The sequence below is a fragment of the Meriones unguiculatus genome, chromosome 1 (assembly GCF_030254825.1).
Source record: "Meriones unguiculatus strain TT.TT164.6M chromosome 1, Bangor_MerUng_6.1, whole genome shotgun sequence".
In the NCBI taxonomy this organism is placed as follows: domain Eukaryota; kingdom Metazoa; phylum Chordata; class Mammalia; order Rodentia; family Muridae; genus Meriones; species Meriones unguiculatus.
This window is the reverse complement of record NC_083349.1, coordinates 42188063-42213151: the sequence shown is the minus strand read 5'-3', so window position 1 is coordinate 42213151 and position 25089 is coordinate 42188063. Positions and strand designations below refer to the sequence as shown.

Genomic DNA, 25089 nt, shown 5'->3' with positions numbered 1-25089 from the left:
ATAGATGCCCGCGGAGCTGGTGCTGGGCAGCCACAGAGCCGCCCCTCCCGGAAACAGGCCCAGAGCCGCACATCCCGGAAGCAGGATCCCACGGCAGAAGACTCCATCCTCCGTCCTTCCGGTAGCCTCTACTACCTGATACTGTCCACCCTGGTCCACACGGAGCTGAGGTTGACAGCCACGGAGCAGAGGGACGGGATGCCCCGGGCCACCCACATGACCTGGTAGGAGGAAACATGGACCCGCAGCCAAAACCTGTTCAAGCCCAGTGTCGTCCATCTCACTACCTCCACCCTTTTCTGCCTCTACCTCCAGTCTCGGAAGGAGTCCCTAGAAGGCAGCTGAGCCCTACCCCCACGTTTCAAAATTACAAACTCGCTCCAAGACTTTCCTTTTAATAATGTTTGTCACGGTAATTTTCCTTGTAAACTGATCAAGCCAAACTCTAACTCTGAAGGACGAGTAATTGGCCATGGAAGTGATTACGTGATGTTCCCAGATGTTTCTGAACACTAGGGCCACCCTCCCCACTCCACTCACACCCTGCCCCCCTCCCATGCACACACCTCATCACAGCGATTTGCATATTCTCGTATGTGCTAACCTGAGAGAGTAGCTTGTTCTTCTGGGTAGACCCTTCAAAGATGAGCATCGTGTTCTCAAATATGACTAGAAGCGCGTCGCTTCCTCACTGAAGGGCTGGACCGGGTTTCCTAAGGCTGCGCTCTCTGGTGGGACAAAGGTCAGTGGCTGTCTTTACAACTGAGGATTCCTAGAGGGAGGGGCGGTCCACGTTCGGAGCTAGAAATCAGAAGGCTTCTGGGAGATCTGGGATATAGATTATTAGCTGACGCCTTCGGGCAGTTCAAATCCACTTCACTCCACCCCAATCCAAGACCCTCCTGGGTGCTGCTGTTGGCTTACTTCCTGTGGGGCTGGGTGTGTGCTGCCATCGCCTCAATCACAAATGCCCCCCCCCCCGTGGGGAGGTCCTTGAATTTGAAAGAAATGAATAAAGATTTTGTATTCTGTTTCTTTGAAATGGCCCAAACCTTTCTTAGAGAGGGAAAAAAAAAAAAAGCTAATTTCACTACTCCCACTGACCCCTAGGGGGCAGCAGAGCAATGAAAAACAGTAACAGTGGCCATGGCTAGAGGCTACGGGATGGACAAGGAGTACTGTGGTTGCTCTAACGCCAGGATTCTGTTGCCATCGACCTCCAAGAAACCACTCTCAACAGCCATGCTGTTACTGCCTTCACTGCTGGATGCTTTCCCCAGCCCAAGAGAAAAGAACCGGGTTGGACAGAGGCCAGTGGTTCCAAAAGCCCTTTGCCCCCAGCCCATAACTGAGATGGGATTTCCCCGGTAGCTGACCTCAGGCAAATTATTACTTTGCTTTATGTCAAATGGAAATAGCGATTTCTGAGAGCCTCGCGTGATCACCGAGAGGACGAGGTGAAGTCGCTTAGAACAGGGGCCAACCCTGGTGAGGTATTCCCAAGCCCCTTCCTCTTCTACCTCATAACACAAGGCCACTTTTGGAAAAGGCAGCTTCTGGGGGAAACTGGTTTCTAATAAATTCATTTGCATTTGGAATGAGCTTAGGTTGTCAGATGTTTCAAAACAGTGCTATCCAGGGGGAGCTTTGAGATGCTAATTTAGATAAATTGCTGTTGGGTTCCTTAGACTTCCCCTGTCGGTATGAACAGCAGTAGGCAGAGCACGCCTCACATTTTCAAGACTCTAACCATAATCAGGTATTTTTCAGAAGTAAGCCACATTAGACATAGATGTTTCTGGAAGACGCAGAACGTGCAGCGAATTGTGACTGTGGATGTTACTATACTGGGGACATGGATGAGCAGCTTCAAGCTGTCTCAGAGACAGAAGACAGGATCAACCAGTTCGCTGATGGCATCTGCAGCCACCCTCCCGTTATCTCCCACACTGTTGCTCAGGCAGTCCCAAACAATATCAGTCCAGTTGAACCTGAACTGGCAAAAATCTCTGGAGATAAATCACAGTCAGAACGGAGAGCTAGCCTGGGCTAGCAGGCAACAGGCCCTAGAGGCCGTCTCCAGTACTTCAAAAGGAAAACCACACAGATGGCTAAGCTAACAGCTGCAGGTAGTAGAGTTCTCAACAAAACCAGCTGTCTACTTCCCCTTCCTGGAATTTTTCATCTCAGCCCCACGGAATGAGGGTTGGGTTTTCATTTCTGTAAATTAAACACTAAGTAATCCGAAGCCACTTCCTATTTTCTCAGAGGGCCTCGGAGACTGGGCGATGAAGATCCCTTCCTCCTGAGCCCTTTTCACGATGATGCTCAGTTCCTCTCCTGCAGTTCAGCCCTTCAGGATGGACTGGCTGCAAAATGGACAAGGGAGGGTCTGGTTGGTCCAGTGGCCAAGATTCTGCCACCATCCTTCTCCTGACTCATTTACTCTTTGTCTTTCTTTCTCCCCATCCTTTCCTAGGGCAGCTACTAGATGTTGATGTCCTGTTGTGGATATAGACACGATTTTGTTTTAATCCCAGGACTGATTCAGATGGTCCACAGCAGCAGACTATTTGCCTCATGCGGCCTCTGAGAGGGGATCTTTGCCAGCTGTAGATAGTTTAAATGTGAAGACTCTGGAGAGAGAATAAATGCCAGAGCCCAGAGGGTGAGGAGATCGGAAAAAGAACAAGGTTGCTGCTGCTTCCCCTCTGCAGCTCCTGTTGCTGTTGACGCAGTGAGACAAGAAGTGGGAGATCTCCGGAAATGAAGACCAGACTGGCTCCAAAGAACCTGAGGACCCTAACCAGCAGGAAGCAGCTAAGAGAACTTAGCCCCCTTCCCACTAACCCTTTCTCTCTCCTGCCTGGTGTTGGGGTGTTAGAAGTGATTGGGTGGAATAGGGAGAAAGAGATATTTTTTAAATGTAAATGAAGGAGTTTGTTTGTTTGTTTGTTTGTTTAAGTATGCCAACAATGTACCTTTGTGCAAAGCAGAGAAAGGCTCCTTAGCCAGGCATATACACCATCGCTCGGGAGAGTGATACAGAGGGGTGGAGCACGGAACTAAAATAGTTACCAAGACTATATCTCAGACAGAAAGGTGAAAAGAGGTGGGGGGGAGGGGAATATGAAGGGAAAGTAAAAGGAAAGGGGAGGAGAAGAGAACAGGAAACAAAATGTCCCCTCCACAAACAGCGTGTTTTCTTCTCTAAAAACGTGAAAAGGCCACTAATTCAGACTAAGTGCCCCACTCGCCCCCTTGGTTGGTCTAGATGCAATCCACAGAATGAAGATCTCCAGTCTGTAGCAGCCAACTCTCCCTAAGGTAGAAGCCGAAAGAAGGCCAGTGCCTGGCCAGCAGCCTGCTAGAGGACAGAGCCCCCTGACATTCTCACAGGAGCCTTCAGGCTGAGCAGCGTGGCCAGCCCAGCCCTCCCACTCTCCCTTCTAGCAGCCATCACACATCTGGTTCCGCCATCCTGGGCTGGGAAGCAGAGATTCCCCGTTCCCCACCACCACCAGACAACTCTTCGTGGACCTCTGGAATCTTTCTTCTAAATCCCACTGAGAGTTTGAGGTCGTGGTCTAGAAACCGCCAGGCAGTGACTCCGACCTTCTGGAGGGATAAGTTTTCTTAACAACTGCCGAGTTTACTCTCTGCTAAGTCCGGTGGCTTTGCCTGCGGGATATATGAAACTCGTGACACAGCTCAGCAATCCCAGTCAACTCTCACCATCCACTTGGTAAATAAGCGCCAGCCATTGTAATTTAAGGACAAGCCACTACCCTTGTTATTTCCCCTTGACACTGAGAAAGTAAGCGATACTGTGGGAACCCTGAAGCCTGCCCTGCATGGACCATCAGCAAAAGGCAAGATTGCCTCTTCCGAGGCTGCTCTGCCCTGGAAGATTGAAATTTGGGGAGAATGCATTCGGAAGCGATTTTTTCCCCCAGCGATGACAACTTTCAGTATCACATAAGAAATGAAATTGAAGCATTGATCTTATTCTTCAAGTATAGGATAGCTTCAATATTAAAATTAACATATAAATTTAGCATCCATCTTCTTCCAGACTTCCTTCTGCTGAGTAAATACGCATAGAAAGAATGAATCACTGAGACAGTATGCAGTGGAATCAAGTTCATTTTTCAAGTACGTCAGTTCAAATGCAGCTGGAGCCTGTTTGCTGGGCAGCCGACAAATGTTCCCTAGATGGCCCCCTCTCACTGCCTTTGTCCAAATGGATACACAGGGCATGCATGAGGACCTTGAGAGGGCAGTCCCTGAGAAGCAGATCCTACACTACCCGGGAGCTGCAACTCTCACTCTCTCCTGCTGCAGTTTCTTTTCATAAAATTTAAATATGTAAAATAACTCACTGGGGGGCTTTTAGCTAACCTAACAACTCCCATCAGTGGTCCAGAATCACTACTGCTTTTCCCCTTCCCTGGTGCCTGTTACCTACCTGGCCACCTACTGTTGCTTAGGAGCCTGGCCTCCAGATCCATCTATGAAACTACTTTCACCCCACTGTGAAGATTGCTGCTGCTTTTTCAAAATCCTAAGCAGCAGGGGAACTAACATCTATTCTCAGATGTCACCCACCAGTGGAATAACTAGAAGGTTCCAGGGCACCGAAAAGACCAGCCTTCCTTCCCCCAGGCAGAAAGGGCCCCACATATTAAGGCTATTTTCTGGTCCTTTACCAGTGGGAGGTTTCCAGAAACAGGCATTTATGACTCCACATGTGTAGCCACCCAGGGACTGACCCTGTGTGCGTTAGACATAGGGTAAGCGGTCAGGTGCTTACACAGTGAGGTTTGCCGTGTAAAGGGTAGACTGGACATCTCAGCCATAGAGTTTACATCCCTGGATTATTCTACTCGGCACAGATCTGAAAAGAAAACCACCCAGGAGAGGAAGAAAAAAAAATTGTCTAATCTAGCGAATTCAAAAATTACCTGGGGAAGATGATGCAAACGTACAGCATCAAACCAACAGCCAGAGACTCTGGCTCAAGTCAGAATCTGTTCAGGAATTTGCCTTGGAAGCATGGCACTAGGGGGCACAAACCGCTTTGAGACACAAAGAATCGCAGCACAACTAACACAGTCGCGGCATCTTAGATGGATGAAGCATTTAACTAAAATCAGGAGTAGACAGAACCTCACCAGAACGGGGGGTTGGGGGGAGAGACTGAAGTTCAACGTGAACCAACTTCTAACCAGACTGAACGGTTAGACCGGGTCAAATAGATGGTGAGTATCACCAAGTCCACAGTTGCTGTGTGATGGCCGGAATTTATCTGCAAGTGGGGCGATGTTCTCCTGACCCTGACATCCAGGTGTTCCTCTGCATGGGAAAGAGAAACCAAGTGCTGTGGGCAGGTGCACCCAGAGTCCTTGAGGTGTGCAGCAGGACGGCCTCAGAGCTGGGTCAGTGTCTAAGAGGTTGTGGCACTTTAACCAGAGGGCTCAGCTTTTAGGAATGCAGAGGGAACGGGATATAGGAGCCTAGCAACCCGTTTCTCACTCAGGAGCACTGCCCACTCTATTCTCACCAAAATAGTTCTTTCTTCAAAAGATAACATGGCGGGGGATGGGGGGTGGGGGGGCACAGATCTACACCAGCTCACAAGCAAACTGTGTCTTTGGCTGTCCACCATCAAAGAAGCCCAAGACATTGATGATACAGCTGTGAGGATACACATCAGCCATTTCTCGTTCCACCTAGGACCATTCGACCTGGAGAAGGACCACCTAGAGGCAGGCTTCAGAACAGCTTGGTTCAAATAGGAGGTCATCACCGATGCTCGTTAAACAAAAGCTCAAAGGGCAAATTATTCTCTCCTTCACTTTCTCCCTCCTGGAAGCCTCAACTACAGAGTGATATTTACTTTCAGGGACTCTGGCATGTAACTATGTCCATGAAATACATAATAGTCCAATCAAGACAAAGAATTTTTTTTTTTTTTTTTTTTTTTTTTTTTTTTACTCAAAGATTACCCATTCTAGTGGCACCCTGTGGAAACAAAAATGACAAGATTGTTTTTTTAATAAGACCCTTTTCCCGGAGATGGGCTGGGCTTGAAGGGGTCTGGAGTGAATTTTTGGCCTTTCCCTATCACTCAAGAGCCCCTCAAAGCTTCTGCCTGTCTAGCGTGCTGCCTGCACTCCCCTCATTTAGACGCCTCTGCGCTTAGTTATAAGGTTCATAACATGATTACCTGACCTGAGCAGCCATTACCCCTCCCAGGCTTCTTGAAGAACGAGAACGCAAAGTCATGGTGGGGGTCCTCACGTACTGCTTGAAATTTCTGAGTGAGAAGTTCGCCACATACAGCAAACCCGAGAATGCTTTTCCAAAGAATTGGGGGGAAGGGAGCCCCGAATGCTTTGCCTTATCCCAGAATGAGCCAGATAAAAATGGAGGCACTCACATCTATATTCTGAATGTAAGGGTGCCATCCTTCTGGGAGCAACAGTGTTCGTGTGCCTCATGTGCCCAGTGGTTTCTGTGTCAGGTCTCTGCTGAGCACACCACCCACCCTTCTCTTGCTCAGTAGTTTTTCATGTCTTACTGTGTCTTGTTATTGTTTGGAGTGCCGGCTCCACCACTACAGGGTAGGCCCGGTCCAGGACACATCCATTGAATGCTATCTTGGGTTTCTGACCCATGCATTAGTGGGAAGCTTTTTTTAGGTCTTCCTTCCACAGGTACAAAAGACATCAACCAAGATCATCTCCTTAGTTTATTTTTCTAGAGTCCTTAGCATGCTACAATAACCTGACGAAGCTTAATCTTGTGTTCGTTTCACAATACATTTCATGCAGTTCACAGCTGTGATTGGTTTTATATTGACATTACACGTGTTTCGATTCAGCCATGTGAAAGGAATAATTCTTAATGGAGTTTGTCTCTGAAAACTGTCCAAGCTTAAATAAGAGCCTGTGGCAGTCCGCTCTAGTCTGAAGTGCAGTCTCTCTTTAGAATGTCCCTGTTCAGAGTCTGGTTGGCAACCGAACCCCTCCCTAGGGTTTCCAGCATCCTGAGGAGTCCTCTTTTACAAAATTGCATTCAAGTGTACTGTTTCACTTAACGTTCCAGGTTGAATTTAGGAGTGAAGCTGTCCCCCAAAATAAATCTCCCTCAGGCCCAGCCTCCCCAGGCAGTCCTTACCCTTACACTCATTTACAACATTCGGCACTAAATCCACAGAGCAGAACTATTTGGCATTTTCCAGTGAAGTGCAGGAAATTAAATAAGTTATGTTTTTATTGCTAATGTATAGACTAGCAAGCACAGTCACTTTGTCAAACAGGAGGAAAGAGGATACAGCGTTAGCGGACTCTCCTGGGGGGCCCAGGGTTCCAACACACACAAAATGTCACCATCGCCACCCACGGGCACACTTTAGGATGACGTGTTGAGTATTCTAGAGTCTGAGGAGTCGGATCTCTCGTCATAGTCATCCTCTGTGTAGATGGCCTGCTTTGTCACGATTGGACACCCATCGTCGGGGATGGAGATCCGAGGGTCCTCGGTGGTGCGGGAGGAGAGCACAGGCGAGCTCCGGAAGACGCTAGTGGAGTTACTGGGAAATGGACTGACGTACTGGGACCTCAGCTGGTACTGCTGCTGCAGCGTCATGGTGTTCCAGAGGGTGACATCGTTGGGCAAAAAGGGACTCGACTGGTTTCTGGCCAAAGTATTCCTCAGCATCAGCGGATACCGGGGTGGCTGGGGGAAAGGGTGCTGCAGGGGCACGGCCAGGGGGTTGGGGACCACGTTGCTAGAGTCCGCGGAAAAGCGCAAGGTGTCAGGGACCCGGAAGGCGGAGCCCACCGACCACTTGGAGGAAGAGATGGGGTAGGAGCCCAGCGTGTGTTCAAAGATGTGGCCGCTGGAGGGCAGCACCAGGCTCTCTTCGGCCGTCCTCTCCGCCCCGGCGGCCGAGGAGCGGCTGGACAGCAGGACCTCCACGGCGCTGACCAGGTCGCCCCCGCAGCCTTTCAGGATGAGCTCCAGGACCGTGGGCTTCTGGTTGGGGAAGATCTTCTTCAGCACCTCCAGGGGGGGCCGGTTGGCTTTCAAGCTGAAGGGCAGAGAGACGGTCCCCGACGGGCCCTCGATCAGGAGGTGGCTCTGCTCAGCGTGGTACTTGGGGCTGTCGGGGCAGCTCTCGGGGTTGCCCCCGTTTTTCTGCACGCCGTACCCGCCTTCATCCACAGACACGATCTCGGGGCTCTCCGGAGTGAAGCAGTTCTTGCTTTTGACGACCTCTGGGGAGCTCCTCTGCTCGGCGTCTTTGTCACTGAAGGCCTCCGCGGCGTTCTCGGCTGAACTGCTGTCCCCAAGTCGCTCTTCAGTCAGGTCTGAAAGGCAAGAGCACAGCTGGGTTAATCCCTTGTTGGTGTGCACTCAGGCTTCTGGGATGAGGAAGTTTGGCTCGATGGGTCACCATACACTGCCAGCCTATAAAGAAAATAATCAAAAGCTACTGACAAACGGGGGGGCGGGGGGTGTCAGTAAAAGAAGATGGCGCAACCAGTGTTTTCTCGGAGTGCTGTAGGAGAGGAGGCTTGCCTGAAAGGCACTGAAGGCCAGGAGGAGTTCACTGAACTGGCTACCCCACGTGTGGGGTTGTAAAGCTCTGAACAAGGACAGAGCCCAGAAAAAGGCCACAGGAGGGACTCTGACCATTATCACCTGGTACACACCACCCCCGCACAGCACTTAAGGAATCACATCTGCTTCCCACCGGCTTGTGTTCCTAAAAGGCTTTTTTTTTAAATCAGGTTATCATATATAATAACTAGTTGATACAGTTTCTAAGCGAAAGACAAATACAACCCTTGAAATCACTTGTAAAAAGCCACTGAAGAGCCAGGCAAACTCAGCTGCCCCAAGCCTTTACTAAAGGCCAAACAAAGCCAGTCCGCATTGTGGATGGCAGGACAAATGCAGAAGAGGAGAAAGAAATGGCCGGAAGGTTTGGGAACTGTCCACCGGCTGGGACAAGGGGAAGATGGATGCCTTTGTGTGAACTGGTGTGCCGTGGAACAGACCCTACAAGGCAACATTTCAAATTATAATTTTGGAGAAGGAGGGAGGACAAAGAAATCCCTTAATAGAGCCAAGACTAGCTATGAAACAGACCGGTTGCCAATTTGACATTTTAATGGAAGATTCCACCCAGAGGAGTAAGCACTGAAGTGCTAAAGAGGCAGAAGGGAGTGGGCAAGAGTGCTTTGGGTTTCATAGTAAATTCTAACAGAACCATAAATAAAGGGACTTTTTTTTTTACTAGCAAACTACATGCAAATAGATTTTTGTACTTTAAAATAAATATTGTGCTAGTAGCGGCTGCTTAATCCAGAGTAACTGGCCTGAAGGGGTGGGGGGAGAAAACCCCTCCCAATGAGGCAGTTGACAGGTTGTAAGCAATTGTAGATCTGTTTTCTCTTCCGGCCTGAAGAGACTCATTGTGGGCCTCTCTGTGGGCAAACCTGATTGTGTGCAGATAGCTAGAGGTGAAATTTCGTCAAAGCGGCTTCTGGAAGGCGTACCTCCCTACCTGTTGCTGTTACTCTCAAAGCTTTAAACAAAGCCCCATTGATAGACGTTTTTCTAACACCACATGTATCTTAAGCATAAAGAAATCCAACAGAAGCCTATGGCCCAACACCAGTGTGTTTTAAAACATTCTTAAAATTATAAATCATACAACTTTCAACCACATCTAACGCAAATTCATACTCATCCCCAAGTTTCACTTTTATTACCCTGCTTTTTTCAATAAAAACTATTAGTTGTTTTGTTTTGTTGTTTGTTTGTTTTGTTTTTTTAATTGGGGGATTCATTTGTAGTCTACACGATGAATCCCCCCCCATTGGCTTCCAATAGTATTCACCAGAGGCCTAGTTTTACAAAAGAAATTTAATATCTTCTCTTCTGCTGCTTCCCAGGACAACAAGCCCAGCTTTTACCTCCCAATTATTGAGCCATTTGAATCCCATGTCCTTGACACATAAGACAAAAACCAACCAAACAAAAAGGCCCATGCAGATTTATACTCCGACCAGCCAGCTCCCGTGTATACTCCCGACTCATGACCCCATTCGTAACTCCCCTACCACTCTGTTGATAAACCCTTGAGAAGAGGTGGACAGTGACAATGCATTATCTCTGAAATGAGCACACCATTGGATTTTGACCCCGGGTCAAATGGAGCTTTGGAAAACAAGTTCAATACTTTTCCCATGTACCTACAGATATGCTTAAAATGCCACCCATCTCTAGGCACCTAAATTCATCTTTCATTATATCAGCATCAAGTATTTATTGCAAGAGGCCAAAACAAGGAAACAAGAAAGGGGGAAAAACAGCAGGAAGTGTAAGCTCATGGAGCTCATTAACTTGGGGGAATAAGACACATGTACTGGAGAGAAAGCAAACCTGACCAGGCATGGTTTGGAAGGCACCAAAAAGCATTTATTCACAGAAGTCCCAAGGTAGGAGCAACCCACATGTTCACCAAAATGAAAAGATAAATAAAATGGACTATTATTCAGCCTCAAAAAGGAATGAAATTCTGAAACTCTGCTACATGGAGGAGCCTTAATGATAATCTAACTAAAGCAAGCTGGCCGCAAACAGTTATGTGACTTCACTTCTATGAGATGCTTAGGATGGATGAAATACAGAGACAGTAGAGAAGCAGCTCCAGGAGGGCGGAGACAGGGTGTCACTAATGACCATGAGGCTGCAGTTGAGGATAATGAGTAAGTTCTGGATGGATGGGTAGTGGGGACTGTTTCAAAGCATCATAGACGTCTTCAATGTCACCAAGTCGTGCAGCTAAAAATGGGGAAAATCTGTTGCGTGTATTTTACCAGAAAATAAGAAAAATAGGACACAGTGTCACAGCACTCTGCTGAGCTGATAGGATTTGGTTTTGTTTGTTACTGGCTTTACTTCTGCTAGAGAGAAGACCTTGTCTTTGGGAAGAAGGGGCATATCCACACACCTGGAAAGCTCACAACTTTGCTGTCCTTAACAGAAAGGAGGGGAATTAAAAATAGCTTCCTGTCTCAAACGGTAACATTTCACCCTCCTTGAGCGAATTCCAACACTGAAAGCTTCTCCAGGAAAACGGTTCCATCAGCCTGGTCCACTCTTCCACAGCTGACTTAAGGCTCTAGGTAACCCCAGGCCCAGGTTAGTGAGGGACAATTATCATCTGGCTACTCAAACATACCTACACCATAAAGATGTATTCCTCTCAAGGCAGCGACAGACACTGTGGGGTGGGATGCTCAGCCACACAGGACACAAGTCTATCTTTGTGTCTCTCTTCCAAGTTCTGCACAACACACCTCATGTAACCTTCCATGGCTGCCGGCTTGTCCGGTAATTGGAAGACCTCAAATGACAAATAATGACAAAGCTATTCTCCCTTCTTTGTGCTGTCCTTTGCCCCTGCTCCTGAAACAGGCCAGTGTACCACGTACTTTGGGGTATTTGAGGAGTGGAGGAGGGCCACGTTGAGTCATCCACGCTCTTTGAAGATTTCTGGGCTCACCAGCACCCCAATCTCAGTGTCCAGGCTATGGCTCAATGTGAGAAAAGCTGGCAGGATGGCATAGGAACCAAATACATGAATTAAGGGCTTTGTAATCAACTGAGCACAGCAGTGCTTATGCTGGAAAAGAGAGGGAGGCACAGGCCAGTGAGAGGAGCGGGGTCACATGCCAGGCGGCACGTGGAATCTGGTTGAGAAGTTGCTGTAAGCAGGATGCCCATCAACACCCAAGGGAGCTGGGTTTCAAAACAGAGCCAAGGATGGGGTACTCAAAAGCTGTACCAAGACAAACTCCTCACTAAAAAAAAATAATAATAATTTCTGACAGGCAATTTGGGGGGCACTGTCATGTCTGTTGTTGTACCTGAGTAAAAGCGTCGCAAACCACTATAAACAGACTTTCACAAGCAATCGTAGACGGTGAGATTTAGGCTCAGTGATAAAGAATGATTTAATGATAGATGTTTCTTTACATTTCCAGGCTTTTCCCTCCTAAATGAACTGCAAAATCATTTGACTTGGTCTAAAGCACAAGTCCATTCTAGACACAGAAACACAGGACTGAAGCTGAGAAAATGAAACAGGAAATATTCCCAGAACCCCTCTGCCTTCGGCCGTATTGAAACTGAGGCTCCAATCAGTTTCATTCAGAGTGGGAGCATATTTCAGCTGACAGTTTCAGCTCTGCCTACGGGTACAGGAAGGTAAAACCACCAGTTAAAAGGCAGATGAAATCATGATACTATTTTTTTCTGTCATGACGGGCCAGTCACTACAAGTGACGGCATGCTTTTTAAACATGAAAAAAAAAAAACACTTTTAAAATATTAACAAATATTCAAGATTTCATTTCATAGCCCATGAAGCAGAAATGTTCACATTCCACCCAGAAACAAACTTTTCATTAGGATGATGAAAGCTTCAATTAAGGAGGAAAACAGCGCCACTATCTTCCAAGCATATATGCCTTTTGATGACAACTATACTTTCTTTTTTGCTATACAATTTAAGGAGGAAAAAAAACAAAACAAAACACGTGAAAATGGCTCCCAATCTAAAAATTACAATTTGAACAATCTTTCTTTGGATTTCTTCATAAAAAAAAAAATGTATTCAAGTGTTTCAAGGAAGCCTGCCATATGGGTAAAACAAACATGGAGCTCAAAATACGTGAAAATAGAAAACTGTTGTGACTTAGCTGTCACTGCTTTTATAGATTCTGTCCCATCAGTGTACAAAACCCAACATCTAGAATGAAACCAAAAGCACTGGCAGAATTCTCGTAACTGGGAAGTCACTGGACTGTCCCCTCCTGGAAGTGAGTCATGCCCTTAGAAACTTACAATCCTATCTCACCTGCTCCTGTGATTTTGGGGGAGGCAGACATCTAGGTAGGTCCCCAGTGGGTCACTTTCAAAGGATGTCACTCTATAGCAATCGCAGGAGGAGCCCTGCGGTGGCTCCCTGGAGACAAACATTTAACAAAGCGGTTTCTCATGGTCGGCATTGATCTCACACCAGGAGTGAGGGATCATTAAAAATTGAATGAGTAGAAACTTGAAGTAAGTGGGAACAATAAATCTTGTTCTAAAATGTGTGTGTGTGTGTGTATGTGTGTGTGTGCATCTGTATGTACATAAAAATACTCATGCTTTGTTTTGTAAGAAGTCAACATGGATTTAACACTGTATAAAAGGTTCACAGTGACTCCCTTAACCTGGCCTGGCAGTGCACACTTGTAATCCTAGCACTCAAGAGGCTGACAGAAAGATCCTAAGTCTGAGATTCTGAAACACCAAGATGAAGGGGGAGGGGACAGGCGTTGCTTAGAAGGGGCTGGTAGGCTTAAGGAAATCGAGTTTGCAATTGTAGACGCCATGTGTCTTACAAAAATTCAGCCTGATCTCTTTCTTAGATGGTAGAAGGTTTCAAAAAAGTAGAGGAGAAAATGACATATCTACGTGTTCATAGGATATTTACAAAGACGCAGCTCCCTACTTGCTTATCCATCTACTTAACAAACCCCCTTAAATCCCTCATATCCCTAGGTGCTGGGGTAGGTAAGATTACACACAGGTAACCAGAGCATTGCCTTGGCCACTGGGGCTTACAGATAAGTAATCTTTTGCAAAACTCCCAAGCATCTGCTCAGTCAGTCACAGTTTAGAGTGCAACACAGCAAGTCACGCACAGGCCAGAAGCAGGGAGGCTGTGGTATCGTCACGTAGGAGGGAACGTTACTCACACACGAAGACACTGAGCTAGTAAAGCAATACCCCGTGAAAAGCGGTACGACATTGCCGCTTGAAATTCAAGTCTGACTGGTCACTGTAATCAGAGTGTAGAGTCCAGAAACAATGTTCCCGGTTTCTCACATCGTCCTGTTATCTGGAAGACAGCTGTGCTTCTTAAAATCTCTTTAACCATACAACGAAACGGAACCTCTCACCTACCTACCTACTCTTCTCGGAGGAGTAGAGTGTATTATTTAGGCCAGGGGGCAGCTAACGTGCTGTGTGTGAGTAAGGGTGTGTGTTGGTCCTGTAACGAGGCCTACCATAGAACCAAAGCTACACAGGGCTAGGACTTCAAGGACCTGAGTGTCTAATGGCTCCAGGGGGCTGCCACGGCTTAAAAGGTGAAGAAAAGGAAGAAAGCCAGAGTGGAGGAAGAAAGGAGGCAGGCGGGCAAATGGGTTTTCACTGGGCAGTCTTCTTCCCTGACAGGAAGAAATGCAACAGTTCCGGAAAAGGTTCCAAGTCCTGCAGAGACTTTGATTTATGAAGACTTACTCCATTCCCTCTGTAAGGCTGTTAATAGAAAGTGCTGACTCGCTGCAAAAAAGAATTTCTCATCAATGCTCTTTGATTGTATTTTGCAAACAAAATGCCTGTTGCTTGGTAACATTTCACTTGTGCCTGACCTTCTCCAAAAGTTATTGCTATCAGATTCGATTTACACTGTCCTCCTGTGATTACTGTAATCTTTTAAACCGGAGAGTTCATCCATCAGGGAAAGGAAAAGTTGGTTGTAAGTGGAGAGCACCGTCATCCCTCAGATTTATAAAGCCTGGAGCAGGCTAGGGGTCCTCTGCCTGGCAACAGACTCCAACTCCTACTGGAGTGCTCTCATTTTTCCTTTGACAGTGTCTGAGGCTCCACCAGACAGACACCAGCATTCCAATGCCCCTCAGGGCAGGCCAGAGCAGAGGAAGCAGGGAGGCTGCTGAGGCCCAAGGGGCTGAGAAGGAAGGGCTCTGGGAGACTTGCTTTAGTCCTTAGGCGAGGAAAGAGGAGTGACAGGAGTAAGTTGACAACCATTAGTACTGTCACAGAGAACACATACACACACACACACACACACACACACACACACACTGCCACTCAGGCCTCTCCTGAGTTCTCTGCCACTCCATCCAGGGACAGGGCCACCAGAGAGGCCTCACTGCAACTAGCCTACCCAACCAATGCAGCAAGGCAAGGACTAGATTCCCTACCCCCAAATCCAGCTCTCCCCATGAGAGGTTCAAAGTGGCAGTCATGCTGTCCTGGTATTTCTTTGGATCTGGCTTTCCTTAAAGCCCCTTGCTTCAAATCAAGCCATCTTAAAGCCAGATAAGCTTTTCAACTCATAGATATACATCCAGATGACTTTTAATTGTTTCCAGCTTCTTCCTTGCTCTGGGTGTACAGTCAGACAGGATTTCCTTATCTGGCTTTCTTGAGCTCTCCCCTAACACAAATGGCCAAGTCTTTCTCTTTGGAGAATTAAAGGGAAAAATAAATAAAATAAAGGAAGCAGACAGGGCAATCCAAATCACGCTGGAGCTGGAAGCCCAGAGCAGTCATAAAGGTGCGGTCAGTTTCCAAAATCAACCTCCCTCCCTTCCTCCCTCTCTCTCTCTCTCTCTCTCTCTCTCCCTCTCTCTCTCTTTCCAGCTGCCTTGTTTGCTTCTTTCAGAATAAAGGACACCTTACCTTACTTTCTTATCCCACCCTCCTCTTCAATCCCTAACCAAATGTTTCTCTTTGTTTCTTTGTCCTTCAAGGGCATTTAAAATAACTGATAGATTGAATAGATAGATTATTATTATTATATAGATACACAGATTATAGACAGATGGGAAACAGAGTGAGAGACAGACAGACTGACTGATGGCAAATATACACGAAGGAAGATTCTACAGCCAATGATCAGTCCTTTCCAGACACCAGGGCCTATGGCCACCCAGGACCCTCTTCTAGAGGAAAAGTCTGGGGTAAGGAAGGGAATGTGACTGCAGCTTCTTACCTTGGCCATGACCCTTAGCTTTACTCAGCTCCTGAGCCCAGGGTCCTCAAAGGACCGGCTTGGCTGGTTGAAGCTACTGTTTCAGAAGCTCAGGCAGCTTCAAGAGGTCTGCTATTTTCATGGGGGGAGGGGATGGAGGTGACAGGAAGGAACTATCTAAGTTTCATAGCATCTATAGGGAAGGTTAAGTTAGAAATTGGAGCACAATCAAAATCTAATTAATTAATGGATCAGCTAGCAATGACAGGTAGAAGAAGGCTGCAATTTAAAAGGATATTTCAACCCTTAACTAGACTACGCATAATCTTCTTAAACTCACGTCAAAAAGAATGCTCAAACATTCCTTTGAGACATTTGAAAGAGATTTTAGGAAAGATTTCTTCCAGTTAGAAAACTGAGTTTTTGTGTTCACATGTCTCTCCCTGAACTCCGGGGGGGGGGGGGGTTTCTCCCATGATGCCTAGCCAACATCCTTCTAAAGGCCTGTGCTTTTCTCAGACTTCCGTGTGCTCCTGGCATACCTGTGCTTGTCTTCAAGAACAACCCTTTCCATAGCCATATGTGGGAGGCCTTCTGCCCTGCAAAAGAGTCTAAGCAGATGTTCAAAACCCAAGTTCACAAAGGAGCAAACCTGAAAGGTTCGCCAGCTGACTCCTGGAGACTGTTGCTGGGCACTGGCTCATGGCCCTTCCATCCCGTCGGGTCCACACTCTCTCCACGGAAGGGACTAACTTTTCCAGGAAGATCTAAGATGCTTCTAAAGGGGCACTGCCTGTCACATGCAAATGCGTTGCAGAAATGCACAGCAACACACCAACCAGTGTCTCAACCAGGAGTTTTAATTTGGCTGCCCCTCCCAACAGAGTGGATTTTTTTTAACATGCATTGCATAGAACCAATCCATTTGTGTTCCTAGTGCAAAATTATAATGTTTGTTTTATCAACCTCCCCCAAGACAACTGATGTATTCCTTTTTTTTTAAAAAAAAAAAAAGGAATGCAACTGATAAAAGAAAAAAGTTAGTTAGTGAATGTGCAAGCTATGTGGTGTGACCGGCTGGAAACTGAACCCTTGGTCCCTCACAGCTCAGTCTCTGGAAGTCATTCTTTTATCCTCTCTCTCTCTCTCAATTTTGGAGGGCTAAGGCTACCCCCGAATGTTTGGTGAAAGTAGAGGAGGGAGGGACACATCGCATCGAGCCTGGTTTGCACACTTGACGTTCTCCTAAATGTCTGGTTTGCACCCTTTTTATTCTCCTAAAGCTTGGGCCCTCCTGCTGCTGCTTCAGCCTGGCCTCCTCCCTGCCCGCACCCACACACTTTTCAGATTGGTTTGGATTTTGTGACTCTTCGTACATTTTGGCTATGGAGGATAATTGTGGAGGACCATGCGATGCTAAAGAAGCCCCCTCTTGGACAAAGACCACACAACTCAAGGTTACTGCACCCTAAGAGCTGCTGGTAGGCAATGGGCACTGAAAAATGCCAACTTGGTTTTTTTAACTCAGACTTCTGCTTTAGTCCTGGGAACTCCAGTCCTAGAGCCAGGAAAACCGGAATGGAAAATTCAAAGACAGTTGCACAGAATCACTTCTGGGACTGAAACCAAACTCTCCTACTGGTTCTTACCTGAGGGACCGGACAGATCCAGAAAGCCCTCCACAGGCTCTAGTGCTTCCACAAAAATGAGATGAAGGGAGGTACTTCTAAGACACGAATGTTCCTTGTAGGGAATGCCCACAAAACCCAGTCAGCAAACTAGGGTTTGCTTTCTGAACCTCAGGCCTACCTGAAGGACTGAGCCACCCTCCCCCCAACCACCTACCACCTCACCACACACCAGGAATGTATAGCTTCCCACGGTTCAGCACAGGGCTCTGGGATTCTCTGAGGAAGAGCAGTCTCCAAGGGGCTGAGGAAGTGGAGGCAGCGGCTCTAGCTACAGAAAAACTGTGGGCCTTCTAATTATAGTACACCCCGCTCAGAGGAGATGGGCTTGTCTCCTTTGTACATTTACCCAATGACGGGAAAAACACCAAACTCAATGTCCAGTGACTTCCACTTGCCATGAAGCCGAGAGGGGCCAGGAGTGAAGCCAAGAGGGATCCCAGGAAAGAGTGAAGGAGGCCTAAACTGGGGACAGCCAGACTCAGGAAGGAGCGAAAAAGAGAGAACTTGGTGGAAATTGGGGTCCGCCCACTGTCAGGGCTCAGAGCCCCCTTGTTACCCCACTTGGACCCCAAATAAAAGCATTTCTGAGAGGCAAGGAGAAAGGAGGGAATCTAGGTGTCCAGAAAATCCCCGTTGTTTCACGCAGGCCAACCCCGTGTAAGCCTGGAAAAGTACTTGCTAGGTTTTCCCCACTGTAGGCCAAGTTTTGTTTTTAGTTTCTTCAAATCACAGCAAACCCTCTTTTAAAGGACCAAAGAAGTAGTTCTGCAAAAAAGTTAACTGGCCTCGCTGGAACTTTTTGAATACTTTTTCCTATAGTTCTCAGGAAGGCGCCTCTTTTTACGGAATCCTGTCTGGAAGCCTCTTAGCCAGGCTAAAAGGATTCCGAGTTCCTCTAAGTAAGAGATATAACGCCTTTTTGCTTTACGTGTCCCAGGCGAGCCAAGTATCACTTAGAATCAGTAAAACACTGGGCCCTGACTGCTAACCCGCACCTACATAGCCCTACTCCCAAATGAGGCCCCCTAAAACCTAAAACCGAAGGCTAGGAAAACCTGCCCCCCCAAGCCGTAGAATTGATGCCGTGGGGGAGGCACCTGGAAATAGGGCCACACAGCCCAGCTATTTGGCTGGCCTCTCTGGCGGCCTCCTGGGTTCCATCTGCACCGGGGTTCAGACTCCCAAGACCCCCTTTTCCAGGAGAGTAAGAACCGGTGTCCGCTGGGGAAGTAGACCCCAACAAGGCCAACTCTCCACAGACTTGCCCTCGGCCTCCTCCACGGACCCCCGAGCGCACTCGAGGTGCCGTCTCTCGGGGGCCCGAGCCCAGCCCAGCAGACGCTCTCACCTGGCTTGGCGAGCTGCGCCGGCAGCGTCCCGGGTTGGGGCTCGGCGGCCCAGCGCAGCGCGGCGGCTGCAGCCAACTCGGCGGCGGGACGAGGCGGCGCCGGCGGCTGGGACCCGGGCTGGGAGGCTGGCGACGGCTGCGAGGCGGCTGCCGGGACGGCGGCGGCGTCCCCGGGCGGCGTGGGCCCCGGCAGAGCGCGCAGCGAGTCCGGGATGAGGCTCTCCAGGCTCTCGTTGGCCTGCTGCCGCCGCAGCGCCACCTGCGCCGCCATCACCCGCTGCCGCTCGATGATGAGGATGCACTTCTCGCAGGTGCAGTCCTTGAAGCGACAGTAGCGCTTGTGGCCCTTGAGCCAGGACAGCACCCCGTGGTTCCGGCAGCGCGCGCACTTGGGCGTGCGCTGCAGGGGCGCCCGCGGCGGCTGCGACACGGGGCCGCCCATGTACAGGTAGGGGGAGCCGTAGCCGTTCATGCCCGGGCCCGCCCCGGCCGGCGGCGGCGGCGGGGGAGCGGGGCGGCGGGCAGGCGGGCGGGCGCGGGAACGCGGGACTCGGAGGCCTGCTCCCGGGAGGCCCCGGAGGGGCGGCGGCCGCCGGCTCCCCGGCTCCGAAGGCGCTCGCAGCTTGGGCCGCCGGTCCCCACGCTAGGCGCGTCCGTCCAGGGCGCAGGCTCCAGCCGCCGGTCCTCCCACGCCGAGGGTCTCGGGCCGCTGCAAGGAGCCGGTGGGAGCTCTGATTAGAGTCTGAGCCAGCTCCCGCGCCGCTCCCTTCCTCGCCGACTGGCCCCAGCACCTCCTCCGCCGCCCTCTCCGCGGTCCCTCCTCCCCCACGGTCCCTCCCTCTCCCCCTCCCCGCCACCCCTATCCCCGGGGTCCTAGCCTCCCCACGTTCCCCACGCGCAGCCCTCCTCCCTGGCACCCCTCGAGTTCCTGCGCCTCACCTTGCCCGTCACCTGCCGCCGGGCCTCTCTGGCGGGGGCGCTCACGCCCCCCTCTCCCCAGCCCTCCTCTACGCTTTCCAGTGGCGGGAGGGACCGTGGCGCTGCGGTGCCACCCGGCTCCCCGGGCCGACGGGAGTGGGGGGTGCAAGGATCGCAAGGATCGCGAGGGGGTGGGCGCTTGTAAGCCGGCGGGCGGGCCTCTCCCCTACCCTCTGCCGTCGCTCCAGACCTGATCTGGAAGCGCCGGGCCCCGGACCGCTTTCGTTCCCACACTTGGCCTCAGCAATTGAGAGCTTGCGGGGGAACTGGGGGTGCACCGCAGGTCGGCCCCAGGCGCACCGGGTTTCAAGATCCACGCGGTGGCCACATGGCAAGAGGAATCAGGAGTGAGAGGGGTGGTGGTGACTCGGGAATTTGGGGGGCTCTTCTTCGTTTTGCAATCTAGTTTCTCTTTCGCTGCTGCAGAAGAAAATGAGTTGTTTTTTTTTTTTTAATTCTGTCAGGCTTCAAGAAGACAACTCGTTTTATAGGGTAATTTTTATTTTCTACCTCTCTCCTTGTGTCTTTCAAATAAAGCACAGTTTCTGCCTTAAAAGACCTCTGCCTCCGAAGGCCGGGGAAGTGCTCTCTGGCGTGTTTTCCTTGAGCACTGTTCAGGCTTTCGGAGAGCGGAGGCAGAAGACTGTGGCCCCACAGTTACGTGGTACCTGATCCCGCAACATCACTGAATCATCGGCCAAGCTCCGGGCTTGCCTAGTTCAAATCCCCACAGACGCTGTGATTTACTTAAGGACAAGGGATGGACTCTACTCACAATAATCTCTTCGTGAGAGTGGGAAGAGTCTCGTGTATAACATGACCCCATAACCCTTTTCTTTTCTTTTCTTTTTACGACATAAACTTCTTTCCTATTCTTTGCTTGTTTTCAGTATTGGTTTGTCCAATTCCAGCAACCACTACGTAGGCACAGAGAAGGCTGCCTTCACCCATCCGTCCAAGAAAACAGCCAAACGAAAATCAAGACATAATGCAGGCTTGAGACCGCTTCAAAGCGGACGGTGCAAGTCCCGGAGAGCACGCGATTTGCTTTTTGCCGCGTGGATGCATGTCAACGTAAACGGGTCTGTTAGGGTACCTGACTCCTGAAAGGCACTGAGGCCACAGTCGTTTTCTGGAGGTCGCTTTCCAGGGCCGGGCCCTACACAGCCAGCCAAGGAGGAGGGCGCCGCTGGCGGGTTCCATCAGCAAGCCTTCTGCCTGGAAGAGTGATTTGGAAAGGAAAGAGAACTTTGAAAGGGGAATATAAATATTGCTGCGTACCTTTCCCCCCTCCCCCATGCCCTTAGCCACTCGGGTTGCAGATGCATGGAGTTGTTAGTAGCTGGAGGCTGACCTGCTGGGGATCCCCTTTGCACGGGAACCCCTTGCACACGAATGCTCTCTCTGGGAGACCAGCTCAAGAGCTGCAGGGGACTCTTGCCCCCTCCCCCTTTAACCTTGCCTTTTCCCACCCTTCGCCAGGAAAAACGAGTTCCTAACCCTACAACTGGAAGGAATTTGGTAAACTGTGGGGATGGGAGGGAGAGGTCACCCGTGGATCACGGATCGTTGGACCTGAAACAGAAAAATGGGTGCCCACAGCAGGAGTCCCGTCTGTGAATGACGAGAACCTGGGAACTCGCACGGTTTTGCTCTGAAATCTGTGTCTCTTAGAAGGACAAGGACCATGGACTTTCAGCAAAGCCGAATTTCTCCTAAGTGGCTCAGCAAAACCGGCCAGAAAAAAAATTTCTTCTCTGAGGAAGAAAAGCAGCCGAGCTCTGCACCAGGTTTTGGGGGGACATTTTCACTCTCAAGGCAATGCCCTTTCCTTCCTGGGTCACCCAGCCGCCCCATCCCAGTCCACTCACACTTTTGGTATTATTTGGTACTCCCCCCCCCTTCACTCCAGCACATCGAGGGCTGAGATCTAAATACTCATTTGATATAGCGTGGTAATCCTTTTCTCATATTTGATGGGAATGTTTTCCATATCCCAGTATTTGACAACATCGCCCTATAGGGACAGGTTTGTATTTATGTTGGTAAAATGTCCCCTGCCTCAAAGTCTATTGTAACCCAACACCTGACAACCCCGAGTCCCATTTCTGTTTGCAGAAAGGGTTTATTCAAGCACATAATGGGATCCCAGCAGAAAGCCTTTCAGAACAAGGGGCTATGGTAAACTTCACCACATGAACTCCGTTTCCAGGGCTATTAAGCTTTTAATTGGAAAATAGCAGAGGAAATTTCAAGGTGACTATAACGTGTTAGCAGTTAGTTCAGAGAAGAAAAGCCCATGCGGGAATGAATGCAGAAAGCATATGGTCCGAATCACATTTAGGAGGAGCCGGCCTGCTTCTGCTAAGACCCTGCAGCTTATGCACTTATGGGAAAAATCATCAAAGAAGCTGGAAAGGGAGGGGCAGGATTACAAGCGAAAGTAACCTCGCTAGGCTACACCCACTCCCAGCTCCTCTGGTGGGGTGCTAGTGTTTTCAAACCACATTTAACTGGGTAGGACATGACCGGTACCGATACTGAAGGAGGTGAAAAATAGCGTTGTCTGCTCCTTCCGAAGTACACTCAGCGGCTCCGTGCGGGACTACCGGAAACTCCGGAAAGAGGCCAGCCAGCGTTCTTGTTGGGAAAGTGCCGGCGTGTGATTCCAAATCTGGAGGTCCCGATAGGTGTCCCTCCCCCTCCCCAGCAACCTTTAATCAAAGGACAGTGGCGTAGCGTGCCGGGTGTAGGACACTTGGAGACATCTGTTCGTCTGTACTCTCACACGGGGGAGGGGGGGAGCTCGGAGTTCCTATTTTGTTTGCTGTATCTCGAACTCTGTGACTTTGATGTTGACAGGTGTGCGGGGGAGAGGGGGGAGGAGTGTCTTGGGGAGGGGGAAACCCTTTGCAGGCATTAAAAAAAAAAAAAAGTCACCCTTCTGCGTACGCGGGGACCCAGCAGGAACGATTCTGTACTCACCCAGTCTCTCTCTCTCTCTCTCTCTCTCTCGCTCTCTCTCTCTCTCTCTCTCTCTCTCTCTCTCTCTCTCTCTCTCTCTGCATCTCTATTTAGCCAGCTTCGAGTTGAAAGAAGGTAGGGGGATAACTGGGGTCTTGAGGTAGCAGTAATGTCCTCCTCCGCCCCCAACTGGCTGGGGAGAGCCTCGAGCTCAGTCTTTATGGTACCCTGAAGGCCCTTCTCGGGCGATCATGATCAGTTAAGGACTTGTGACCAGCCGGCATCCAGTAGGCCTGAGGGATGCCTTCAGCTGGAGGAAGGTTCTGAACAGACAATCACCCTCCCACGACACATCAACGACCTAACAGCTGGCTGCAGGTGCCTTTGGAACTGAGACACGCTAAGCACCCGGGGCGCCCTGACCTTGGGGTTCTAGAACTCTCCAGGCGGGCAGCGGCTCTGGCCTAGGGTCAGGTTCCGCACACTCAGCCTGGACTGGACACCGCCTGACTCCGGCTTTTGGGAAGAGTGTGTCTGTGTCGCTGCTGCACCATCTTAGACAAAGGTTTCTCGGGAACTTCAGAAGGGCGGCCACACCCTCGCTGACCCCATACTCCGCCTCGGACCGTCTTGGGAAGGGGACACGTCCTAGACCATTTTGGAAAGGAGGCAGCCCCTTTTGCTCACGTGCGCGTTAAGGGGGAGAAGCAGGTTTCCCCCGAGGTAAAATGATTGGCGACTTTATAACTCAAGTATGGCTCAAATACACAGCCTTTCTTTAGAGATTTAAAAACCAAAGACTGAGAAAACCAGGCCGGGTAATTTGAGTAACGTTCAAGGGACAAACTAAACAGTCGTTTCCCTCCAAGTGCTAGGGGGACTTCTCCAAGACTTTTTTTTTTCCAGGAAACCGCCTCCCCTCACCCTTCCTCCTTCTTGGGGAGACTAAACCGGTGAGCAAAGCCTAAGCGGTGCAGAGGGCAACTTCCCCGGTCCAGGGGCAGGACCAGCAGCCAATCCGGAGGAACAGTCGCGCCGCCAGCACCAGGGAAGAGCAGGTACAAGCTCGACCGCTGGATTTCGAAATCGGGGGACACCAGAAACACCGGGACCTGGAGTACCGGCGCCCCACGCAGAACCACCGCGGGCCAGGAGGAGCTCGCGCCCTTTCCCCGCGGCCGCGCAGCCCCGAGGGGCGACTTCCGGTGAGCGTTCCCGCTGCGCCCCGCCCCCGACGCCTTCGCCCCGCCCCCCGCCCCCGCCCGAGGCCCGCCACGGAAAGTTGGTGCGGCGTTTCCGAGGGTGGGCGGGAAGGACCTGCGCCGGGGCCGAGTGGGAGACGAGAGGCCGCCGGTCTTCGCCCGCCTTCCCGGGCGCGTCCCCACCCGGGCCGCGTCCACGCCCTGGACTGGCGAGCCTTCGGGTTCCCCTGTGAGCGGGAGGCGGCCAGGCGCTCGGCTCCCCGCGTGGGCGAGCATCTCCTAGGCGGGGGACCCACGTCCTGCGGGCGAGGCTGGCCCACGGGGCCCGCTCTGCGCTCTGAGCGCGTCCTCGGCGACAGCTGTCCCTTAACCTCAGCCCTCGCCCTGCGGTAGGGGCTTGCCTGGCCCCTCCCCGGGAAGGCCTCGGCGTCCCTTCCCCTCGCGACCGAGCGGGGTCTACAGACTCAGTGAAAGCAGCAGCTCCCCGGGAAGGCCCTGGCTCAGCCGGCACCGGTTCGACCCCGGCCTCCATCTTAGCAATCAAGAATAAACGGCGAGGTCGCGTCCGCGCCGCCCCACCGAGCAGGCCCTGGCCTCTTACGCGGGCGTGCCGCAGACCTGCCGGCCCGTGCCTTCCCTCCACGGGGACCACTGGGCTCTGTGACCCGGCCTGTGGCTGGTCCCCACCGGTGTCCCCCTGGCATGCCCCGAGCACTGGGTGTCTGGTGAGCAGGTGGACGTCGAGGCATTTCCCCGTGGCCAGTGCTGACGGCCTGGGTTCCACCCTACACACCCTCAAGATAAAGCCACAAAGACTGAAAAGGGAGCCGGGCTGGGGACAGCCTTCACGCGGGGAACGGGAAACACCGCCGGAACCGCTCGAGGTGGCGGCCCGGTGGCCCGCTCCCCTCGCCCACTGCAGGCAGGCTCCGATGTCGTCGTCACGGTAGCTACAGCTGCAGAAGGGCACGGGCTGCAGTAGCAGCGGCCTGACAAGTGTGATAAAATGATCTTCCTTAACTAAACTCGTAAAGCACTGGGCAATAAAAC

General features: G+C 50.7%; 1 protein-coding gene across 1 annotated transcript; it reads right to left on the bottom strand.

Annotated features, from left to right (window-relative positions):
- Positions 1 to 6746: 6746 nt before the first annotated feature.
- Positions 6747 to 19659, bottom strand: Dmrt3 (doublesex and mab-3 related transcription factor 3). Its single transcript, XM_021627460.2, has 2 exons — positions 18896 to 19659; positions 6747 to 8378 (listed from the first exon to the last, which is right to left on the bottom strand). Exons 1-2 carry the CDS (start codon positions 19365 to 19367, stop codon positions 7417 to 7419), a joined length of 1434 nt encoding a protein of 477 aa, XP_021483135.1. The 5' UTR covers positions 19368 to 19659; the 3' UTR covers positions 6747 to 7416.
- Positions 19660 to 25089: the final 5430 nt, after the last annotated feature.